The sequence below is a fragment of the Choloepus didactylus genome, chromosome 3 (assembly GCF_015220235.1).
Source record: "Choloepus didactylus isolate mChoDid1 chromosome 3, mChoDid1.pri, whole genome shotgun sequence".
NCBI lineage: Eukaryota > Metazoa > Chordata > Mammalia > Pilosa > Megalonychidae > Choloepus > Choloepus didactylus.
In genome coordinates this window covers 198,799,987-198,823,208 of record NC_051309.1, presented here as the reverse complement: position 1 = coordinate 198,823,208, position 23,222 = coordinate 198,799,987, and the positions used below count along the sequence as shown (strand labels likewise).

Genomic DNA, 23,222 nt, shown 5'->3' with positions numbered 1-23,222 from the left:
AATAAGAACGAGAGGAACTCTTACACTTAAAAGAAAATTATCATGGTAAGCATTATATAGGTATGAGAAAAAAAATTTCCTTGAACTGGTTTTTAAAATCAAATATAGTCAGTTTTAAACTTTAATGTGCTAAATTTTACATTAGAAATCTTATTTTGTTCTTGTTAGTAGCTGGAAATGACGAATAATCAGTTTGTTTCCAAAGGAAAAAACTAGCAATCTGAAATGTTTTAGCAAAACCACATCTAAGCCAATTCTAATGTGTTATTTCCACAGCAATTACTTTTGTCTGCTTTGAACAGAGGTAGGTTGTTCGGGAAACTACTAGGTACCTTTGTGACAGTGTTTTATGGTACTGAAGACCTTTAGTACCTTGTAATACTTTGATTCAAAACACTGGCCAATCTGATCTCTCATCTCTTCTCTCAAAGGCTTTAGATTTATAAATGAAAAACATTCCCCCAATTTTTTTTTATATCTAGATATTTTGCCTACTGCAAACTTTCATTTCTTCAACTAAAAATTTCAAGCATGGGGATATAAACTTTAGTGGGGAACAGAGATGTTGAGTCTAAACCACAAAGTCCTACTTAGCTTTTCCATAGCATAGAAAGCTTATTCATGCAAAGGGAAAAAAAAGGGTTTATGCACACATGCAAGAATTTGACAGAAAGACATGTAGATAAACAGATATGATATTTAGTTCAGTCTTGTTTTAAATTATTTGGCATATGTAGCTTAAGGGATTTTTAAACAACAGGCCCAGATTTAAGTTCTAGAGAGATTTCTAAGCTTGATTTATTTGATTAAGAAATACTTTCCTTGAACCTAGCTTTAAAAAATGGTAACACCCAGCATTACCACAAAATACGTATTGAAATGTGAGAACTACAGCAGATGAAAATCTGACAGGTGCAATTAGTAAGATATAAAGCAGTGGGAGTTGAACCAAAACCATCAATTAAACATTTTGAATTTCAACTTCTTGATTCTTTGACTTGTTAGAAAGGTTGGAAACTACTTGAAAGCAATTTATACATTAACAATGAAAGGTGGATTATTACTAGTTAATTTTATTTCAGTGACAAACTGCTTCTACAGAATTAAGCCCATAGGATAAGAACATGATCTTGGCCACACCTTGGCATGACTGGTTTGCAGCATTATTTCCCTGTTATTTTCTGAAACCTATTCAACATGGAATCAAATAATAGCAACTCTGGCAAGAATTCTCCTATATACACAATGAAAAAATGTTTCTGAGCTCCGCAAGTGATAACACAAGTGTCATACTCCTCACAGCTACAGAAGGGCAGGAGCTTGCCTGGCTAAGCTCACAGGACTCGCTAATGGCTTCTGTGGCACAATTAGCTGGCATCTCATTATCTTTACTGGGATGGGTTTTATCCTGTCTTACGAACTACCTGCCCCATTGGAAGAACCTCAGCCTAGAGTTGAATGAGATGGAGAACTGGACCATGGGACTCTGGCAAACCTGCGTCATCCAAGAGGAAGTGGGGAGGCAATGCAAGGATTTTGATTCTTTTTTGGCTTTGCCTGCCGAGCTCAGGATCTCCAGGATTTTAATGTTCTTGTCAAATGGGCTTGGTTTTCTGGGCCTGCTCCTCTCTGGGTTTGGCCTGGACTGCCTGAGAATTGGAGCGAGCCAGCATGCTTTCAAGCAGCGACTGCGAGTCCTGGGAGGTCTCCTGCTGTGGACGTCGGGAATCATCGCCCTCATCCCTGTGTCCTGGGTGGCCCACGTCACGGTTCAGGAGTTTTGGGATGAGACCATCCCAGAGATTGTCCCCCGGTGGGAGTTTGGGGAAGCCCTCTTTGTTGGCTGGTTTGCTGGATTTTCTCTTCTGCTGGGAGGGTGTCTGCTTCACTGTGTGGCCTGCTCCACTCAGGCTCCTCCAGCTGCGGGCCGCTATGCAGTGGCAGAAATGCAAGATCATTGCCAACAACTGGAGATGAAAAACACCAATCTGAAAACCTAAGCTGGAAAGGATTTGTGGTATCTCCCCTTCAGGAGACGCTCACTCAACACTGGATTTGGTAGGATTTCCTGCTACACACAGTCAGTGGTTCACTATGCTTTTAATTTCCCAAAAGGTGGTTGTTCCCCCCCCTTCCCTCTCTATTAGTTCTTAAATTGTAATTTCTTCTTAAGACTGGTAAGCCAGTTTTATCGTCTACTTTTGAGACCAAAACCAATCAAGACCTGATAGTAATCATACTCATTACTGTGGATGAGTTTTCTCAATTTTAAAACAGGTTCAGTGATTGTACAGAACTGGCAAATAAGATATTACATTAGTACTTACATGTTTTTACAGGTGATATTCATATAGAGATGAATCATTTTGGCAATTGGAAATGTTATTGCTAATCATGTACTTCTTTCAAGTGTGAAGATAACTTATTATAAAGAAATGAAAGTCTCATTGAATATTTATTTACAATGTTTGACATCTGATTATATGAAAAAAAAATTGCCTGTTCTTTAGAAGCTTGGAAAGTGAAAGACAAGGGACACAACATCCCTCTGTCAAAGACCTCAGTGCTTCCATGAAGTCCTTTCCAAAGCCAGCCACATCTGTTTGTGCTGCCTTTATTATGTCATAAGCAGAGAGGGATAATCTTGTGGTTTTGACGATTCATGTAAAAAATGGGTTTTTGTGCATCCCATGCTCAGCATTTGATGGTCAGCATGGTCGCTGGCTGATGGCTGGGCAGCAGCCCCAGGGGGCATCCTGGGCCAGGACTGGGCTGTGTTGGCAGAGAGCTGCTGGGACAGGGACTGCTGCCCGGCCTGGCCCTGAGCGCATGGCAGTTCAGGCAGCGTGATGACAGAGTGAGTTCTGGAGCCCTTTGACTCACAAGGTGAAAATTTTTTTTTATCAGCAGTACATTTAGTCCAACCGAGAACTATTCACAACGAACTGCTAGCTTGGGGGAAATCTTCATGAAAGATTTCATATTTGCTCAGTACATGGTTCAAATAAACTCTTGTGTTTAGGCCAATCAGGGAAATCAAGTGAACAATAAATGACACTGAAATAAAATATTAGGTAATATGTATCTTTGTTAAAAAAAAAAAAAAAAAAAACCTGAATTTTTTTCACCCATAAACATATGGAAAGTGCAGAAGCCAAAGTTAATCTATGTTATGTATTTGCATACTTTTTACAAACAAGACAAATTAAAACAGAAACATGTTCAGAATGTAACCTGATAAATATTTAGTTCAGTCCTGAGCTTTTGATATTTAATACAATATAGATAAAGCAACAGTAAAAGAGAAAAAAAGATTTTAAGTTTATTTGATTTGCATGCTACAAAGATTCAGCTAAACTTTGTTCATTTGGCCAGCGATAATATTCTTTTTGTACCTGTAACACTTAGATTCTGATATACAAAACGGTAATAACATACTGATAATTCAAACTTGAGGACTAAATATTTCATTCTTTTTACCCTGTGCAGAATAGATTCTACCTTTTTAAAATAGTATTTATAATATTAAAATTTATATTTGTCCATATGAGTTTGTGATCAAGTTATTAAAATGTCTTGTCACTGTGAAATCATTTGGGTTAGTACAAATATGTCAGGATTGTTAAAAGCTGCCTATAAATACATAACACTATTGCTGATTTTTAAAGTGTGGAAAAAGGATTATATTACAATTAGTTTGTCTCTCATGTTAGAAATGAGCAAATTTATAAGACAAAACCATAGGACCTTGGTCACAACTGTTAATTACCAGCCTGAGACAGATTTTATTCTTTAATACTAGTCTGAAACCTTTTGTATTATAAAAAGTTAACAGCTAATCTGATGAAGATTTATAAAGCTGCAAATATTCCAATATAGCCTTTTCTCTGTCAGACATTTAAAATGGCCCAAACCAAACTATATATTAAACAGAACATAAATAAGACCGTAAATAAATAAGTGAAGAAATAAAATCATACGGTACAACTACACAACTCTATAAACATTTTCATGTTCAAACTAAGAAGCTGAAAACAGCTGGCCTTCATTTAACTCTACATTAAATAAACTTTGAAACCTCTGTTTTTCACATTTGACCTTGTCAAGGACGAATGGCATTCCTTTTTAGTTTTCATTAGTCATCTAAAAGAATGAACTGGGCCATCTTGAAGGACCCTACCCAATCAATTCATTAGACCGGTTTCTGTTCAAAGTATTGTCATGTCCAGTTATATCTTCAAAGAAATGTGTACATAAATGGAACACTTATGAAAAAATATGCTCATGGTCTTCAATAATCCAAGTTTAGACTCAGAAATTGCTTAATTTGAATTTTGATTCTGATAAATTGAACTTTCCAAAGTATATATATAATTACTTTCAAGAAAATAAAAATTCCTGCTAGTGAGGATTCTAGCTTAGGACAGAACTTTTTTCCTTTAAGGGGCCTATTCTTTTAAGATGATTTCTGTATTTCTAAAAAACCAAAATTGATGTAGTTTGCTACATAAAACGGCTAACCAGAAATTGTTTCTTCCAGTAATAATGAGTAATAATACATGCTTTAAATTGCATTAAAAATATTTATTTTAAAAGCAAAGCTGGCTTAGCTACACTGAGGTTTTGTTTCTTTTAAGAAGTGCCTGGGTTGGGTGAGCTAAAATTCTAAACTGGAGGACACTTCAGTCAGTTTTAATCTATATAACCTTGTTCATCTGGGATAGTATTGTTTTTTTTTTTTTAATCAAACCACTTAGCCTATGCTTCAAATTAGTAATCCCCTCCCCCCGTCACACTTTTCCCTTTGCCTTCCAACTCTTTACCATAAATTTTAGATAAAATCCTGTAAAAATGAGAGCTGCAAAGTAATTTCTAGCAAATATTAGAAATCTGTCTGGTGAGGTGTTTTCTTATTTTTGGCAACTTTGATTCAGCTGAGATCTATCCTCTCCTCTGTTCCTGGTGTCACCAAATGAGCGCTGACACATTTCCCTACACATGGTCAGGCCGGCCTGCCCTTAGAACTGGGGCCGCAACATGCTTCTGCTCAGCACCATACTAGTTCCTGGGACAAGGAATGATCGGTGCAAAGTAGAAACTCACATTTGAACAACTACACATTCAGGTTGAGTTAGAAGCAGCAGCTGCTCATCTGACAATTTTAGTGTATTTTAGGGTTAACTTTTTCTCCTTTAATTTTCCCTACTTTCAACATAATAAATCAACAAGATCTTTAGTGTAGCCAGAAGTACCTCTCCTTTGCATTTTTGTATTCTTGCACTGCACTCAGTATCTTATGTTTCTGTTTTCTTTAGACAAATATAAAAGGACAAAAAGGAAATTGTTTAAAGGAAACAAAGTGTTCCGACATAGGTGACAGAAATGAACACAGCACCTGTTTCAGGTGGACTTGGAACTCTGAACTGAAGCTTATCCTCAGGTTTAACTTCCAACCTTTCAGCTGCACTATGGTACAGAAATATCACATGGCCCTGTTGCCGTTTTCACAGTCTACTCACAAGAAAACAATGGAAAAGCAGAAACCACCCTCTGCTAAACCAACCTATTTCTCAACAGTCAGTTCAACAGGATAGTCACTGGATGCTGCCACTCCTGCAGAATAAAGCCCGTGGGCAATATGCACTTACTATACAACATGTGTATACCAGATTATCCCATTTTGGTTATCTGATTTTTTTTTTCTTTTTTAAACATATAAGAAATTACATTCAAGGTATTTTACCAACTAACATGTTGAAAATCTGATAACGAAATAAAAGCTCTTTAAGAGTTGACAGGTTACAAAAAAACAAAAACATCCACTCTTTCACCCTCCCTAAGAAAGTGAACAGGTGAAAAAAATAATTTCTTAAAGGATGTAATTATACATCATCAGCAGGCAGGGATGGGATGGTTATCTTTGCTCTGGTGAAGTAGGCAATCTTCTCCCTGGAGATGGGGATGAAAAGTAAACCAGCTTAAATACAATGTTGAAACACTCTGTGATCATTAAAATACAGCAGTCCCCAAGGATGACAGCAGTGTCTCTGCAAGCCTGGAACCTAGATCTTTTCCTTTGTAGAACTCCATTTAAAATCAAGATTCTTTTTGCCTGGCAAGCTCTGGCTTATGGTAAATTACCTACATATCAGGCCAGTAAGGTCTAGGATATACGAGGTAAGACAGTTTCTAAACCATTTAGGGATGCGGTCTAAGTATGAAGGCTTCTAAACCAGGCAGCAGAGGATTTGAAATGTCCAAGATCCTACAAGAAAATTTCTCAGCACCTTTTGGAAAGGCACAGAATACCAGGAAAATTCTTTAAGATCATTAGATAAGGTAAGGACAAGCTGGCGGGTGGTCCCCTGGCTCATGTGAAGTGAGAGGAGGGAACTGAAGGTAAAAACTGTCTTGTATCCCAAAGCAAGGTCGAGAAGAAACTACCTGAAAGAGAGAAGCTGGGAAAGAAAGGGGCCAATGGGTTTTCAGAGGCTAGGGGTGTGTTAAGAGAGACTATTAGGATTGTATCACTAAAGACAGGAGCAGCATGTCTATTACTCTACAAGATATTCACCTAGTACACAGTGTTCAATCAGAACACATTTACTGAGGTCCATGGAAATGTTCTTAAGACAAAGCGAAGGTTAGAGAAGAAAAGGACAAGTGAGAAAATTGTGGAAATTGAAATGATTAATGATGTGGTATCCTTTCAATTTGTTCAATTCTATAAGAGATATTTTAAAAATAAGATGAAAAAAGGCAAGAGAGGGTGGTCATGATGTCAGTGCGGGCCTTATGACCGGCTTGAAAATTGGGGGCTCTTGCCTTCAACATGTCCTGCAGATATGTTTTCTATAGCTCATGTGGTGTTTTTAAATACCGGAATTAGTTGCCATTTGAAATATTTCACATAAAATTCTTGATTTCTGACTTCCCTTGAGAAGTCAAAAGATCAGGGAACACTGGGCTCTTAACTCCACGTGAAGCAAGCAGCTGGGGTAGACCTGTGTCTGTCTCCCCCCAGCCCCCACCAGGTATCATCAGGTGCCACCACACACCTGGCCGACCTCATTCTTAACACCTGCCCAGTGACAGAAACGGGTTCGTATCTTAAGGGAAGCTAGGAGCATTTATGAATTCTGTTTTGGGTTTAAAACAGGGAATTGCATGACTTTCCATGTTGGACAATGCTGGTTACTCTTCAAAGTGATCACAGAACCTAGGGCATGAAAAGATGCCTCTTGTTGCCCTGTAGCTCTGAAGCCCCAGAGGTCGCATTCCCTCAAAGCTACAAGAACGATTCTTTAGGAGAATGGAGGCGGGAAAAATCTAATTCTTTACTATAAAATATAACATAAAAATAAAGGGCCATATAAAAACAAAAACAAAACAAAACAAAAGGCCCTAAGTCCATCATGCCTCAGCTTGCCTCCACTTCTGGACTTCTTCAGGACAGCATTTATCCCTAACTTCTTCCTCTGGCCCCATCCTCCAAGGGGCACCAAACCCCATCCCTTCCCAACTACGCCTGCTTCCTCATTTACCCTGTTTTCCCTACACTTCAAATCACTCCTTCTCCTCTGGCTTGTCCCACTTAAGCCTAAAAGCTTTCTAAAGATCCCTCTATGCCAAACAAACACACACACACACACACACACACACACACACACACACCCCCCAACCAATGAACCAAACAAACAAATGAAAAACAATAAAATAAAACCTCAGACTCTGTCACTCTTCTCTCATTTAAGCTAATGGCCCAGCTTCTCTCTTCCTCAAGATGTACTGCCTCAAAATCCAATACAACCTGCTTTCATCCTCACATGACTGAAGCGGCCTCCTGATCAGCCGATCTGGGGGTAGGGGCGGGGGTTGCTTTTCGCATCTCTCCTCCCAGCCCTCCGGCTCAGGACAGGCTCTCAGGCCACTGCTGCTTAACTCTTCTTTGCTGCCAGCCCCTTCTGGTTGGTTCACCGGCCTCCTCTGCTGGCCACTTTTCACATTTTCTGGGAGGTCTGACCCATGTCTACTGATGCAACCAACATGACTAGGATGAAGACTCCCAATTTTTATCTCCTGTCCTGACCCTTAACCCTGGCTTTAGATTTTTATTTCCACTTGTCTACTGGCCATAGTTAACCTGGGACGTCCGGGTGGAAGTGTTAACTTGATATAACCAAAAGCGGAACTCAATCTCCTCACTCCAGACTTGCTCCTCCCCCTGGCATTTGTGATCCTGATTACTGGCACTCCACCAGCACCCCCACCACCCCCTCTCCTGCCCGGGTTCACACACCCATCACCTAACTAGCTCCCCCCTTACCAGCTTCTCTGCAGCCCACTCTCCACAATGCCTCTAATGTCTGCCCCCACCAAAAAAATCTACCCCCCCCCCACTTATTTTTGTGCATGGAGACCCTCCCTCATTAAAGTTAAGGACCAAAATCTAAAACCAAAGCTCTAACCTTTAGCATAACATACAAGGCCTTTTGTAGTCTGAGCCTAAATCTGCCCTATGGTTACAGCCGCTGGCAGCCTCTAGCATGAACACGGAGCTGCACACTGAGCTTTGAGGCTCCAAGTCTTTGCACATGCTGTTCCTCCTGCCTTGACGCCCTTTGCAAACCTACCTTCCATAGGGCCTGAAAAACTCTTTCCCATCCTTCAATGTTGCCTCTCTCATGGTCTTTTCTGCTAGCGTCACAGCCCCTGATGCCCACCTCACAGACAGTGATATTCCCTTCTCTAAGCTCACACCTCCAGTTAAGCCCTCTCCGCATGGCACTGCAACAATGTGTTTGTCTGCTGGTCTGCCCTCCATGAGAGCAGGATGGATGCTTTTTGTCTCCAGCCTGTGAGGCCTAGCACAGTGTATGGCTTAGGGGCATGCCCAAGGAATGTGTTCAAATGAGTGAACAATACCCCAAAGGCACATGGCTTTTCTGCACTTTTTGTATCCCACGTCAAGACATCTCAATGAGATGGACTGCTGCTGAGAGCTGAGGACACCCTGGGTTCTTGAGGAAGCAGGCTTTAAGCAAGGCTTTACTCAATTTGGCACAGCCACCAATGGAGTACGTAACCATAAGAAGGAGGAAATGGAAAATTTTAAACTCAAACTGGGGAGCTGGTGCATCATGCCCTAATATTAACTTCTACACCATTATAAGGTGAATGCCTAGATAATTCCGACTAAGAGAAGGTGACCTGGATGCTGTCTAGGGTAGGCCTTACCTGAAGGACTGCACCTGCCGAGGAACCTTCTGGCTCTGCTCCCGAAGCCGGCACACATCCTTGGAGACTTGCCTCATTAGCTTCTCAGCATTCAAACCCTGCTTCTGTTCTTCTTTTGACTGTTCAGCCTAGCAAAGGAAATAAAAAACAAACATCAGTTAGAAATCCCTGAAGACATACTACAAGGCTTAAAAAATTGTGCACTAAAGCCAGAGGGTCCTCCTACTGGGCAAGGAGGTGTTTCTTAACCCATCAGAAGCCAGCAGCAACATGCCAAACTCAAGCTGAGTAGGAGCAGCCACTGATTCAGGGGCAGGTTTATCTTAATCACATTATTACATAAGTAACATGTGTCCATTTTATCACATCTGGAAAACCTAAGAACATTAGAGAAAGAAATTGGAAACTATTTTTAACACAGTTTCCAAGAAATATTTATGGTTAATGTTTTGACAAATATACTTTCAACCTTTTATTTATCACTTCAACCATTTTTTTAAAATCCATTTTTAAAGAAGCTTATTGAAGTAGAATATACACACCAAAACGGTGCACATATACATGTAGAGCACAAAGAATGTTTATAAATCGAACACACCCATGTAACCAGCACCCAGCTGAAGACATGGAATATTACCAGTTCCCACAGCAGCCCAGGCAGCCTTCTGGGCAGCCCCCCAACGATTATCAACATTCTGATTTCTAACAGCATAGATCACTTTTGCCTACTTGTGTTCTTTATGTGAATAGAATCACAGTGAGTAGTCTTTAAGATCTGACTTCATTTACTCAACATTATGCTTATGAGATTGATCCACATTATCGCATGTGGTTGAGACTCCTTAGTCTCACTCTCATATAACATTCAACGGTGGGACTTTTTCCGTTCTTGTGCTCTCCTTCCTCCTTCCTGTGGGGTGCAGGTTGACCAGCAGACTCTCTGTCTCCGTCTGTCTTCTGGTTGTGGTGGGTCAACTAGATGTCCTTCATGAGAGCAGACTTGGACTCGGGCACCAAGTCGTCAGGTTGACCAGTAGTCTGTGACAACTGTGTGCATCTCCCTCTCTCCTTCCCCCTCCCTCTGACTGTCTCTTGCTGTCTCTCTCTGTCAAATTGACCAGATGTCCTATGGTCCTATGCGTTAATGCAGTAAATTTGTTAGAACTGATGAAACATGATTATCATTATACTATTAACTATAGTCCATAGTTTACATTAGGGCTCCCTGTGTTATACAATTCTTTTTAAAAAAACAAAAAAACAAAAAAAACACACAACCTAAAATTTCCCCCTTTAAACACATTCAAATATAAAATTTTGTGGAGTTAATTACATTCACAATGTAGTGCTACCAACACCCTCTCTATTACCAAAACTTTTCCAACACCTCAAAGAGAAACTGTACCAATTAAGCATTAACTCCCCATTCCTAAACCCACTCTGGCCTCTTTTACCCTGTATTCTAGTTTCTGACTCTATGAATTTGCTTTTTTTTTTTTTCCCCTCATTTCAGTAAGATCACACAATACTTTCCTTTTGTGTCTGGCTTATCTCACTCACCACGATGCCTTCAAGGTTCATCCATGTTCTCGTATGTATCAAAACTTCATTCCTTTTTATGGCTGAATAAAATTCCATGGTACTTATATACACTTTGTTTATCCATTCATTGGTTTAAGGGCACTTGGATTGCTTCTATCCTTTGGAAATTGTGCATAATGACCCTATGAACACTGGTATACAAATACCTATTGGAATACCTGCTTTCAATTCTGTTGAATATACACCTAGAAATAGGATTGCCAGGTCATATGGTAATTCTATACTTAACTTTCTGAAAAAATGCCAAACTGTTTTCCACAGTAGCTATACCATTTTACATTCTTACCAACGATGAACTAGTGTTCATATTTCTCCACATCCTCTACAACACTTATTATTTTCCATTTTAATAGTCGTTCTAGTGGGTATGAAATGGTATCTTGTTGTTTTGAATTGCATTGCTCTAGTGACTGAAAATGTTGAGAATCTTTTCATGTGCTTATTGGCCATTTGTTTAACTTCTATGGAGAAATGTCTATGCAAGTCTTTTGCCCATTTGTTAACTGGGTTGCCTGTCTTTTTGTTGAGTTGTAGGATTTCTTTATATGATCTAGACATTAAACTCCTATCAGATACTCAGTTTCCAAATCTTTTCTCCCATTCTGTAGGTTGTCTTTTCACTTTCATGATAGTCTTTTATGTACAATTACTTTTGATGAAGTTCCATTTATCTTTTTTCTTTTGTTGCTTGTGCTTCTGGTGTAAAGTAAGAAACCACTGACTAAGACAAAGTCCTAAAAATGCTTTCCTATATTTTCTTTTAGGAGTTTTATTACAGTTTTCATACCTATTTTTAGGTCTTTGATCCATATAATGTTTGTATATGGTGTTAGGTAGGGGTCAATCTTCATTCTTTTGCATATCCAGTTTTCCCAATCTCATTTATTAAAGAGACTATTCTTTCCCCATTGAGTAGACTTGCCAACCTTGTAAAAAATCAACTGGCCATAGATGATGGTTTATTTTTGAATTTTCAATTTGATTCCATTGTTCTATGTGTCTTTCCTTGTGCCATATCATGTTTTGATTACTGGACCATTGTAACACTGGAAAGTTTGAGTTCTCCAACTTAGTTCTTCTTTTGCAAGATGGTGTTAAGCTATTCAGGGCCCCTTACCTTTTCCATATAAATTTGATGATTGGCTTTTCCATTTATGCAAAGAAGGCTGTTGGAATTTTGATTGGGATTCCACTGAATCTGTAAATTACGCTAGGTAGAATTAACACCTTAATATTTAGTCTTCCAATCCATGAACATGGAATGTCTTTCCATGTCTTTAGGTCTTCTTTGATTTCTTTCAACAATGATTTATAGATTTCCATGTACATATTTTTTACATCCTTGGTCATATTTATTCCTAAATACTTGATTCTTTTAGTAGTTATTATAATGGGATTTTTTTCTTGATTTCCTCCTAATATTGTTCATTACTAGTATACAGTAACACTACTGATTTTTGCCTGTTGATCTTGTATACTGCCGATTTGCTGATTTTGTTTTTTAGCTCTAGTTGCTTTGTTGTGGATTTTTCAGGATTTTCTATAATATTGGATCATGTCATCTACAAATAAGGAAAGCTTTACTAATTTATTTCCAATCTGGATGCCTTTTATTTCTTTTTCTTGCCTCATTACTTTGACTAAAACTTCCAGAACAATGTTAAATAACAGTGGTGACAATGGATATCCTTGTCTCGTTCCTGATCTTAGAAGGAAAGCTTTTAGTCTTTCACCATTGAGTATGATATTTAGCTGTGGGTTTTTCACATATGCCCTTTACCACATTGAGAAACTTTCTTTCTATTCCTAGTTTACTGACTTTTTTTTTTTTTTTTTTTTTTTTAAATCAAGAAGGGGTGCTGGATTTTGTCAAATGCCTTTTCTGCACTGACTGAAATGGTTGTTTTCCTTCACTTTATTGATCTGGTATATTATAGTAATTAATTTTATTATACTGAGCCACCCTTGCATATCTGGGAGAAATCCAACTTGATTGTGGTACATACAACTTTAAATGAGCTATTGCATTTGCTTCGTTAGTATTTTTATGTGTATCTTCATAAGTGATATTGTTCTATAATTTTCTTTTCTTGTGGTATCTTTATCTGGCTTTGATAAGGAAGTTTTCACTTCTTTAATTTTTTGGAAGAGTTTGGGCAGGATTGGTGTGACTTCTTGGAATGTTTGATATTATTCACCAGTGAAGCCATCTGGTCCTGCAATCTTCTTTGTTGGGAGATTTTGATGACTGATTAAATCTTTTTAGTTGCTAGTGGTCTGCTGAAATCTTCTACATCTTTTTGAGTCACTGTAGGTAGTTTGTGTGTTTAGGAATTTGACAAATTTATCTAGGTTATCTAATTTTGTTGGCATACAGTTGTCCACAGTCTCTTCTTATAACTTTTTATTTATATGAGGTTGGTAGTAATGTCCCCCTTTCCTGATTTTAGTTATTTACATCCTCTTTCTTTTTTTCTTTGTCAATTTTATTGATCCTTTCAAAAACCAATTTTGGGCTTGGTTGATTCTGTTGTTTTTTTTAATTCTCTATTTCATTTATATCTGCTCAAACCTTTGTTATTTCCTTCCTTCTGCTCATTTTGGGTTTAGTTTACTCTTCTTTTTCTAGATTTGCCAGATGTGAGGTTAGGTCTCAAGAGGGATTTAGCATTTAAAAATCCAGGTACATAAACATATGGTTGCACAGGACTTAGAGAGGAATAAAAGCAGGCATGTATTTTACACTTTTTAAAGTATCCACAAGAAGCATATATTTATATATACTTATTCTGAGATTATATTACCCTATTATCAGGGAAAAATAATCAAAATTATGTTTAATTTGCACTTTGAGTTTTAAAACACATAATTTAATATTGTAAAATACTGAATAAGGCTTCCTTGAAATAAAATCCAAACCCATTTTTATTAGGAGGTATCAAACAAAAGGATAATTCCTTGGTTACTGTTCTAGTTTGCTAATGCTGCCTTTTTGCAAAACACCAGAAATGGATTGGCTTTTATAAAGTGGGGTTTATTTGGTTACACAGTTAAGAGTCTTAAGGCCATAAAGTGTCCAAGGTAATGTATCAACAATTGGGTACCTTCACTGGAAGATGGCCAATGGTGTCCAGAAAACCTGGGAAGGCACGTGGCTGGCGTCTGCTCCAAAGTTTTGGTTTCAAAATGGCTTTCTCCCAGAACGTTCCTCTCTAGGCTGCAGTTCCTCAAAAATGTCACTCTTAGTTGCTCTTGGGGTGTTTGTCCTCTCTTAGCTTCTCCGGAGCAAGAGTCTGCTTTCAATGGCCGTCTTCAAACTGTCTCTCATCTGCAGCTACTCTCTCAGCTTCTGTGCATTCTTCAAAGTGTCCCTCTTGGCTGTAGCTCCTCTTCAAAATGTCACTCACAGCCGCACTGAGTTCTTTCTGTTTGTCAGCTCATTTATATGTCTCCAGTGATTTAATTTAGATCCACCCTGAATGGGTGGGGTAACACCTCCATGGAAATTATCCAATCAGAGTCATCACTCACAGTTGGGTGGGGCATATCTCCACCGAAACACTCAAAGAATTACAATCTAATTAACACTGATCCATCCACCCACACAAGATTAACTCAAAGATAACGGCATTTTGGGGGACATAATACATTCAAACCGGCACAGCTACCTAAACAAACTGTAACTAGGAAATGAGGCTTACATAAGAAGGTGGTCCTTGCTACTCTTCCTACCTGAGAACTCTCATCATGGGCTGAAAGGGTTCGTGATGACTGTTCCCTCCACAAAGGCTCTGACTCTCTCCTTGTAGGCAATGCTAAGAGGCTGCCTGGTTGTTAAGTTACGGCTCACTGTTTTCCCTATTGTCTGAGCTGTTTACACTGGTTCCATAAGCCTCAAGAGGATAGGGCCTGCATCTGTTTAATATAATTTATAGAGGTTCAATTGCACAAAAAAGATTTTTAATTCAGTAGTTTGTTTTTGACAATTGCCTATATTTGCAGAGGTTGCCTGCAATGTTGCCTAATAAAATAAACTACATTAAATAAAAATCCTGGAGACTGAAAATATAATGAATATGTACTTAATGGTGTGTGGGGGGGTGATATAGTCTAAAAGCAGTCTAGCCAATACATACTTAAAAGTAGTAGTTATCTCCATCGGACAGAAATAAGGGATAATGGGATGTTAAAAAAATGTGTGATTGTTTTTTGTCATTTGTTTGGAAAGCTGCTTTAAGAAAAGGAATTCTGAGCAAAATGTTGGTGCTTCCTAGAGTATAAACTTTTCTCTTTACGTTCTCTCCTTTCCAATTCTCATTAGGGATGCTTAGCAACTGAGCAGTGCTTTGGGAAGCTGCGATGTGCTACAAGTGACATCCTGCAATGCTTACTCTAATTTCCATGTAACAGAGCCACTGCCACTTTTATCCCTGCCAAAATGGACTGTAACTGGTTTATTCAAATCAGTCTCTCTGTGCCTTTTTGGTCCCAGTGATTTTTCATAGCAGGAAAGAATCCTTTACCTTGCATCAGTTTTCTTCACCACACTTTGACATTTACTGTCTGCCTCCCTTGTCCCCCAACCCCAAGAATGTGAGTGCCCTGAGGGCAGGGGCTTTGTCTGCCTTGCCTTCCTAAGTGCCCAAATCTCCAATGCCCCTTCCATATGCCCCTGTGACCACTACCGCCACTCTCTGCCTGGCACAGAGCAGGTTGCTCAAATAGGTATGTGTTGGTTGAATGAATGAATGAATGAATGAATGGGTCTGTGGGGAAACCATGTTTTTAGATGACACTTGTTTTAGTTTCCTTGCTGCTAAAACAAATACCATGCAATGGGTTGGCTTAAATAATGGGGATTCAATGGCTCACATTTTTATGCTAGGAGAGGTCCAAAATCAAGACGCCATCAAGATGGTGCTTTTCCAAAGAAGACTGTGGCATTTTGGGACTGGCTGCTGGGGATCCTTGGTCCTTGGCTTCTTTTCTGTCACATGGCGGCCTCTCCTGGCTTCTCCCTTCCCTTCTGGGTTCTGGCTATTCCCTCTTTACGACCTTCCCTATACAGCCTTCAGTAATAGGATTAAGAGCCATCCTGATTCAGCTGGGCCATACCTTAACTGACCCTATTTATAAGGGTTCACACCCCCAGGAAAGGACTAAGTTTAAGAGCATGTTTTTTGGGGGTACACAGCTCCACATCACTATTACACTCTTTTTAAGATTAATGCATATCAGTAACTTCTAAAAGGTTAGAGCAACCTAGGGTTTTTCCCCATGATTACTGAATATCAGGAAAGTCTTTCTGGAAAAGTCATAAAATAAAGATTGATAGATTTAAATTTAAGCAAACATTTGAACTTCTATAATTTGAAAGGCATCTAAAAGACAAATTCTAAGAATGGACAAAAAGCATTGGTTAATCAAATAATAAACGTGTATATAGAGGACTCTTTCAAGTGGAAAAAAAACCAACACAATGGCAGAAAGGGCACTAAATATGAATAGGCAATTCACAGAACAAACACAAATAGCAAATAAACATGAAAGGCCCTCACAATCCTTAATAAACAAAGAGATACCATTCTTACCTATCAAATTGTAAACATCTTAAAGGACTGACAGCCCTAGGGAGGAAGGCCTATTTCCCAATGTTCTGAATTCCCGCAGGGTCAAGGGGATTGCACTCTCTCCTGCCCAAGAGGAAGCATTCTGAGGAACACTTTTCTTCACCACAGAGAGGTGATGTGTGCCAGTGGAGGGTCCTCTACTAATTTGAGCCAGGGGCTGGGAAGACCAGGCTCATGTGAGTGGACCCCTCCCCACCCCTACAACCAGCACTGGCCAGTCTCTTTCTTGGCCCCTGGGGGTGTGTGGGCACAGGCATGGTGGGTGGCAGAGCCTGCTTCTGCCAGGTCCAACCAGGCTGGCCTCAGCTTTCTTTCTTCCAGCTTTTCCCCAGTGCCCAAGTGGACAAGTCATGTTTAAATGAGTTCAAGGCCTAAATTGAGGAGTGTGTGGGGGAAACAAGGGTTCCCATTGTTTTCTCCAATATGGCCACTGCCAAAGGCTCTAAGCAAGGTGCATGTTTTGCCCCATTTGATGAGTCTTTCTTATTTGTACTTGGTTACTCAGAACGCCAGAGGGGAGGAAGGGTTAAAGACAAGAGCGGGTTCGGCTATAGGAAAAAGGCCCCTTTCACATCTGTGGTATCTTCCAAAATTTAAAGTGCCCACCTTTGGCTTAGTGTGGCAGAGTTTTCTCACTATTTCCCAATATCTGCATTCCCCTCACTCCTCAGAAATAACAATCCCAATTTTTAGCTGGGCACACTGGTACCCAGTTAGAAGATTAAGACCCCAGATTGTCTTGTAGCTGAGTTAGGCAGAAGGACTGAGTGTTGGTCAGTGAGATGCCAAAGTGCATGCATGATGTGACTCTTAGGGAATATTCTACAAGGATGGGCACATCTGTCTTCCTTCTTTTCCTCCTGGAATGATGGACAAGCACTCAATGAGTCACCTGTGACCCTGGTGAAGAAGGCACATGCTGAGGACAGAGCCTCAGTTCCTGGCTCCACAGAGCCACGAAACCACTTTTGCATTCCCCTCAGTTTTTTTTCTTTTACATGAGAATAATAATGATCTCTTTTGTTTAAGCTACCACTAATTTTTTTCTTTGTTATATGGAGCACAGCCTAAACCTGAATGATGCAATATTTGGTTCCTGTATGTAGTGTGATAGAATAACATGATCTAGAACATGGCACTGCTTGGTGGGGGTCACTGGTCATGCTGGTGGTGGCTGAAGTTGCAAAGGAAATGGTGGGGGAGATTTAGAACATTGGTGCCTGATGTTGCTTTTCTGCAGTTTGGAGAAAAGACTTACAAAAGAGAGATCAACTCAGGCCAAAGCTAAGCAGTCAGTGCAAAGAGATGGAAGAAAAACAGCTTTGCTAAAGGTGGCAGCCTATAAACTGCAATCTAAGTTGATGGACAATCCCATAATTGGGATTCTTGCAGACATGAAAAAGCCAACTGCTTCTGTTATAACTTAAGCAGTTATAAACTTTAGAAGGAGGTAAGACTGTGCTGGCAAGAAGGGAATTAAGGACCTTGTCTTCCCTCATGGGCTCACTGTTTTGGACAGCTACAAGGCCAAGAAGTCAAAGACCAAGGTCTTCAGACTTAAAAGATGTGTCTGGACAGGCTCTTCGACTATGGTTCACAGTCAAACTGATATTCCCAGCAGTTCTACTACTCCGAATTAATGCTTTGAAAACACCACTACAAGAACAACCTTAAAGATACAAAAATACATGTACAGCAATGTTAGTTTCTGCATCATTTACAGCTGTGGAAATTTGCAAAACTAACTGCCAGCAGAAAATCTAAAAATTATGAAGTTATCTATTATAGGGGAATACCCTAAAAATAATGAATTACAGCAACATCTACTAGCATCAGATAGTACTAGAATTAAGTGGGAAGAGGGGATTTCAGAACAATGTCTTTCTGACCCTACTTTTATGTACACTTTCCAAAAAACACACACATACGTAGCATTAAAAAGAGCTGGAAGGGCATATACTAAATTGTCGAAAGTGTTTAGCTCTGAGGAGTAGGACTGCAAGAAGGACTATTTACTTTCTACTCTACATGGTTCTACATTATTTGGCTTTGTTACAATAAGCATGTATAATTTTTTTAAAGCTTTAAAATATTCTCAAAGCAAAGTACATTAAACTCACTTTAAATTTTAAAATAATGCTGTGGCACTTTTGGGAAAAATAATATTTTATAAGAGTATTTATTCAACAATTATGAAGCATAATTATAATTCACACCATTTTACAGAACTTAAATATCCTACAACAGGTATCCCTAGTACATTGCTGACAATAATCTACTGAAGTTAACTCCTGATTTTTTTTCCATCCCAAAGGATCCCCTTTCCAGATTATTTTTTACTGGGCTCTCTTTCCTCTCCGTTTTTAAAGATTCTGTCCATAAGACCAACCTATATCTGTTAAATGGAAATTCTCTCTTGGTTATTTTGTAATTGATGAGATAGTTCAGTTGTTACTTGGAGCATCTAAATTTATATTAAAAGTTCAAAGGAGACAAATGTGAGATTTTAGTTACTTTGTGAAGCTCTGTCTTTGGTAAACGGATGCTTTTCCAATAGGTCCCAGGTAAGGAACGATACTGACTTAGTAAATGCAAAGAAGTCACCTCTACCATGATTTGGTGTATCAAAATAGCAAATTAGTAATTGTACTAAATTTTGGTAAATCATCACACCAGTAAATGAATCTTTAAAAGGTCACCTGCTTACTAACTTGATTAAGGGACATATCAGGAAAAGGCAGAGGAGGAAAGTACAACCTAGATATATCTAGGTAAGAAGATCTGACTCAGTTTCCCCAATGAAACTTACTCTATGGATGGGCAATACCGGGTTCCCTGGACCCCAGTCTGTATCCTGACAACTTCCCTAGGAATGGAATGGTGCAGGTCTAGTTTATCCTTTGTCGGGAGCTACTGACACAGTCCCTCTAAGTAGCCAAACGAATGCTGATATTTTCAATTACCAGCATTTTTGTGGTGACTGTGAAATCACTCTGAAACTTGGCTTTATTTTGCACAAAATAAAGACCATGAAACACCTGGATATATTTCTTCACCTACTGAATAATAAGGCATTTTCCTGAATCCTATATTTGTTTCTCTGTCTTGTATTTTTGATCTGTACCTATATCTAGAGCTTCCTCAGTAAATCTGCATGACAAAATTTGTCAAAAAATGTTCTATCAGCTGTTAATAAATCATAACCAATTTTGAGACAGTTAAATCTCAGTGCCGAATTGTAATCCTTAAGATTTTGTGTTGAGTGAGGAGTGTTGACATCTTTGACATAATTTTCTTAGTAAATTCTGACTACTTAAAATGTTAACATCTGTATTCTTTTAAGTTTTTCAAAAGTCCAGTACCATACAACCTTGGCATTTTAACAGAAACACACTCTGAGGAAGAAAAAGAAATTTCTGCTTTGTAAGCAACAAGAGGCTCCTTTGGAAAATTACCAGTCCTCCCAAGGCATGCCTCTCCCCTTCACACCCAAGCCACGGTAAGCTGCCTGGTGCACAGGGATCGGAAACCACTATTTACACCCCCGACTCCAGAAGGCTGTGATTAACCCTCAGTTTATGGGACGGGAGCCTGGCCTGCAGAAAGGGCACGTGATTTACAGAAAGTATGTTAAAACCCAATGGAATAAAGAACACAATCCAGCCTTAATTTATAGCCCTATGTCTCCTCCTGTGCTTCCTAAGGGGGATGGTACGATACATGAGGACACTATGATTCTGTTTTTATTCCAAGCTACAAAACTGGCTTTCAACCACAGAGGAGGAAGTGGAGGGGTATGGAGTGCGACTCTGAGACCTGACAGCATTCCCTGAAAAAAGCAGCCAAAGCGGGGCTCCTCCTGGGCTCAATTAACTGCTTTCCTGGGAGCTCTATTCTTGATGGCAATTGGCAGGCTCTTTGCTCATTGTTAGACATTTTATAACCTGCCTGCTGAAAACCTCACAAATCCTGAACAGTACAGGGAGGCAGGTGGTGGAAATGTGAGTACACGTCCATGTATGCGTGTGGGTGTCCACATGTATATTAAAGTGGATGTGGAGGAAGAAACAGGAGAGGTCAGTCAATGGTTATGACTAACTTCTGTGGCCATAATGAAAAGTACACACTTATAATAGTCTATATTTTCACAGAGCGGGTTATTACAAACTTTAGTAGTGAGAAAGAAAAGTACATAATTCAAATAGTCTATATAGCCACAGAGTTGGTAAAAATAAGGATAAAAACCATCTGTGCTCAGGGGAATCAAATCATTCAAATCACACCAAATCATTTAAAAATACACCTTGTTTTGTGAGCACTTTCTTTACTATTACTTGACGCAATTGCCATTAGGCAGAAGGAAGCAAAACTGGGGGGCAGTGAACATGGGCACTGCCTCCTACAGTGGGTCAAATACCTGCTCCATACAACCTGTGTGGGCAGCATGATAGGTAAGAGCTTCTTTAAGGATCACATTACATCTTGGACTTCAGAATTAGAGAAATACTGTATGTACCCCAAACGTATGGATCCCAAAATTTGGTTCTTTTAGGCCATGCAAAACTTCAAGCTCCACATATCTCTTTGAATCTTCACTTATATTACTAGCATATTAGCTCTGATCTCAGAAAGATCATGGAATTTTGTAACTAGAAGGGACCTTGGTGGACATCTAATCCAATCCTCTTGTTTTCAGAGAAGTAAATAAAATCCTACTTGAGCAGGGAAAATGTAGAAGATACACAGAATGGTATAAGGCTGATTAGTTTTAAAAATTAATAATTAATTTTTTGTTGACAAGGGAAAGGAAGGAGTTGGGAATGAAAGGAATGGGGGAGGGTAATGAGAAAGCAAAGTTGGCAAGAATTGTCAAAGATGTGGCTCTGATCCTGCAGGCGCTCATGGGTCTCCTGGCCTCACTGTTACACTCTCTTCTCCTTTGCACTCAGAACCTGAACAACAGCCTTCAAAGTACACTGATGACTGTTTGGCTGGGCATCATCAGGCTGGCTAGAGAATTTGAGTCCCGTATTGTGTAGAAAAATACAAGCTTCTGCATATAAGCTTTAACTCCTCTGATTAACTCTTCTGACACAAAGGAGTTTTATACTGAACTATTAACAGCATCCCATATGAAGCTCATGGTAATGATCAAGGAAAGGAACACCAATGGTATTGAGGAGGCTGAATACAAATTATTAAAGACCAATATTTTAGTTCTTAGTTTTTTAGATATACCTCCTGTATAGATTGGAATTTTCTTGATGAGAGCTGGAAACCAGGCTGGCTCAGATCCTCTTGGCCTTTCCTGCTGCCCTTGGGGTCATCAGCTCTCTTTGGGTTCTGGTGGTTTCACATAGGTGCCACTGGGATCTCCCCTCAAGCCCTTTCTGTGAGCTCTGATCTCTGCCCTGGGCTTCCCTGCTGAAGCCATGTGCCATGTGATTGCCTGGTCCTCACCGGTGCACACTGGAAGACCAACTCTTTCCTCTTTCTCGTCTCCAAAGGACTGCTGGGAGATGCAGTTTGCATGGCTTCTAGGGGGCTAGCACATGCAAGGCAAGCAAGCAGCACAATTCATGGCTATCTCCTTTGCTCCCTGGGATGGCATCCCCTTAATAAAGTAGAACATGAGCTTTGCCTCAGGCTTTGACACAATCACAAGGGAAATTTCTTTGAGTGCTGCTTCTCCCTCACTATCTTGGTGTGCAAACTGGTTGATCAGATAATACAGTCAGAAATCCCCTATTAAGATACAACTAAATTTCTAACTGAAATCATCAATGAAACTTACCTAAGGATGATTATAATCATTATTAGCAGATTATAAGGCCAGACTCATGAATAAACTGGTTTCCATTAGGTGACAGAACAACTGCAAATGAATATAAAAATAAAACACTATTTTACAAAAAAAAAAAAATTCTAAAATGTACCTCTTCTTCAGGAGATCTTGGCTTTTGCATCCTTGTATTTTGATACAAATTAGAAAGGCCCATAATTTTCTGAGTACTCCCAGGCAGTTCTCAGCCCAGGCACCAGTTTTTACATTATCTAGGTTAGCACTGTCATGTGTGAGATACAATGCCTGCTCTGTGAGAAAAATGCATCCAGTCTGGCATTAAAGTTAATTCTATTGGCAAAGGCAACTATACTCAACTGGTACAGAAGTGCACTGGATTGTGTTGAAATTTTAAAGGATCATCCCACCCCCCACAAATATATATATATATATATGGCAGCACCTTTATGGAGATACTGGTTCTGAGGTAGGCACAGGAAATGATGGCACATCAGTCATGTATTTTAGCCAATGTCCACTTTTTAGATCGTGACTTACAACAGGGATAATCAAAATGCTAATAATTAGGAGATGAAAGGGGAAAATACTATCCGTGTCACATAAATGGTAACACCGAATTACAGAGATGATAGTGTTCAAAGAGGTCATTTACAAGGGAATTCAATTCAACTTTGTATTATGGCTGGAAAATCGACCAGACATTCTAATGATTACTCATGTCACTAAGAATGGTATGATATGTATAGAAAAAAAAAATAATAAGCAAGGGGTATCAGGGATATTGGCACTAGGGCAAGTGTGAATTGGCCACTTTCTCCATATCACTACCATGATTTTATCATGTAGGGGTGCTGGTAACAGAACAGCAAAAAACTCGTGTTTCCGAGCAGTTCGTCTATAGAGATGAGGTTGATGTACAAAACTGTTTTACACGCGGTACCTAAGAAACC

General features: G+C 39.3%; 2 protein-coding genes across 6 annotated transcripts in view; one reads left to right on the top strand and one right to left on the bottom strand.

Annotated features, from left to right (window-relative positions):
* The first annotated feature begins 1,349 nt into the window (after positions 1–1,349).
* On the top strand, positions 1,350–2,000 carry LOC119530610 (claudin-22-like). Its single transcript, XM_037831524.1, has one exon. The coding sequence runs from the start codon at positions 1,350–1,352 to the stop codon at positions 1,998–2,000; it is 651 nt and encodes a 216-aa protein (XP_037687452.1).
* A 1,297-nt stretch (positions 2,001–3,297) lies between these two features.
* WWC2 (WW and C2 domain containing 2) overlaps positions 3,298–23,222 on the bottom strand; it is a 255,600-nt gene continuing 235,675 nt past the window's right edge. For all 5 annotated transcript variants that reach the window (XM_037831062.1, XM_037831063.1, XM_037831064.1 and 2 more), the window contains 2 exons: positions 9,238–9,365; positions 3,298–5,949 (listed from right to left, as the gene is read on the bottom strand). In XM_037831062.1, coding sequence (XP_037686990.1) covers positions 5,883–5,949; positions 9,238–9,365 — 195 coding nt within the window. In that variant the 3' untranslated portion in view covers positions 3,298–5,882. The remainder of the gene's footprint in view (positions 5,950–9,237; positions 9,366–23,222) is intronic.

Bases quoted from the DNA above. Each gene is read 5' to 3' on its own strand.
- LOC119530610 (XM_037831524.1), top strand. From the start codon at position 1,350: ATGGCTTCTGTGGCACAATTAGCTGGCATCTCATTATCTTTACTGGGA.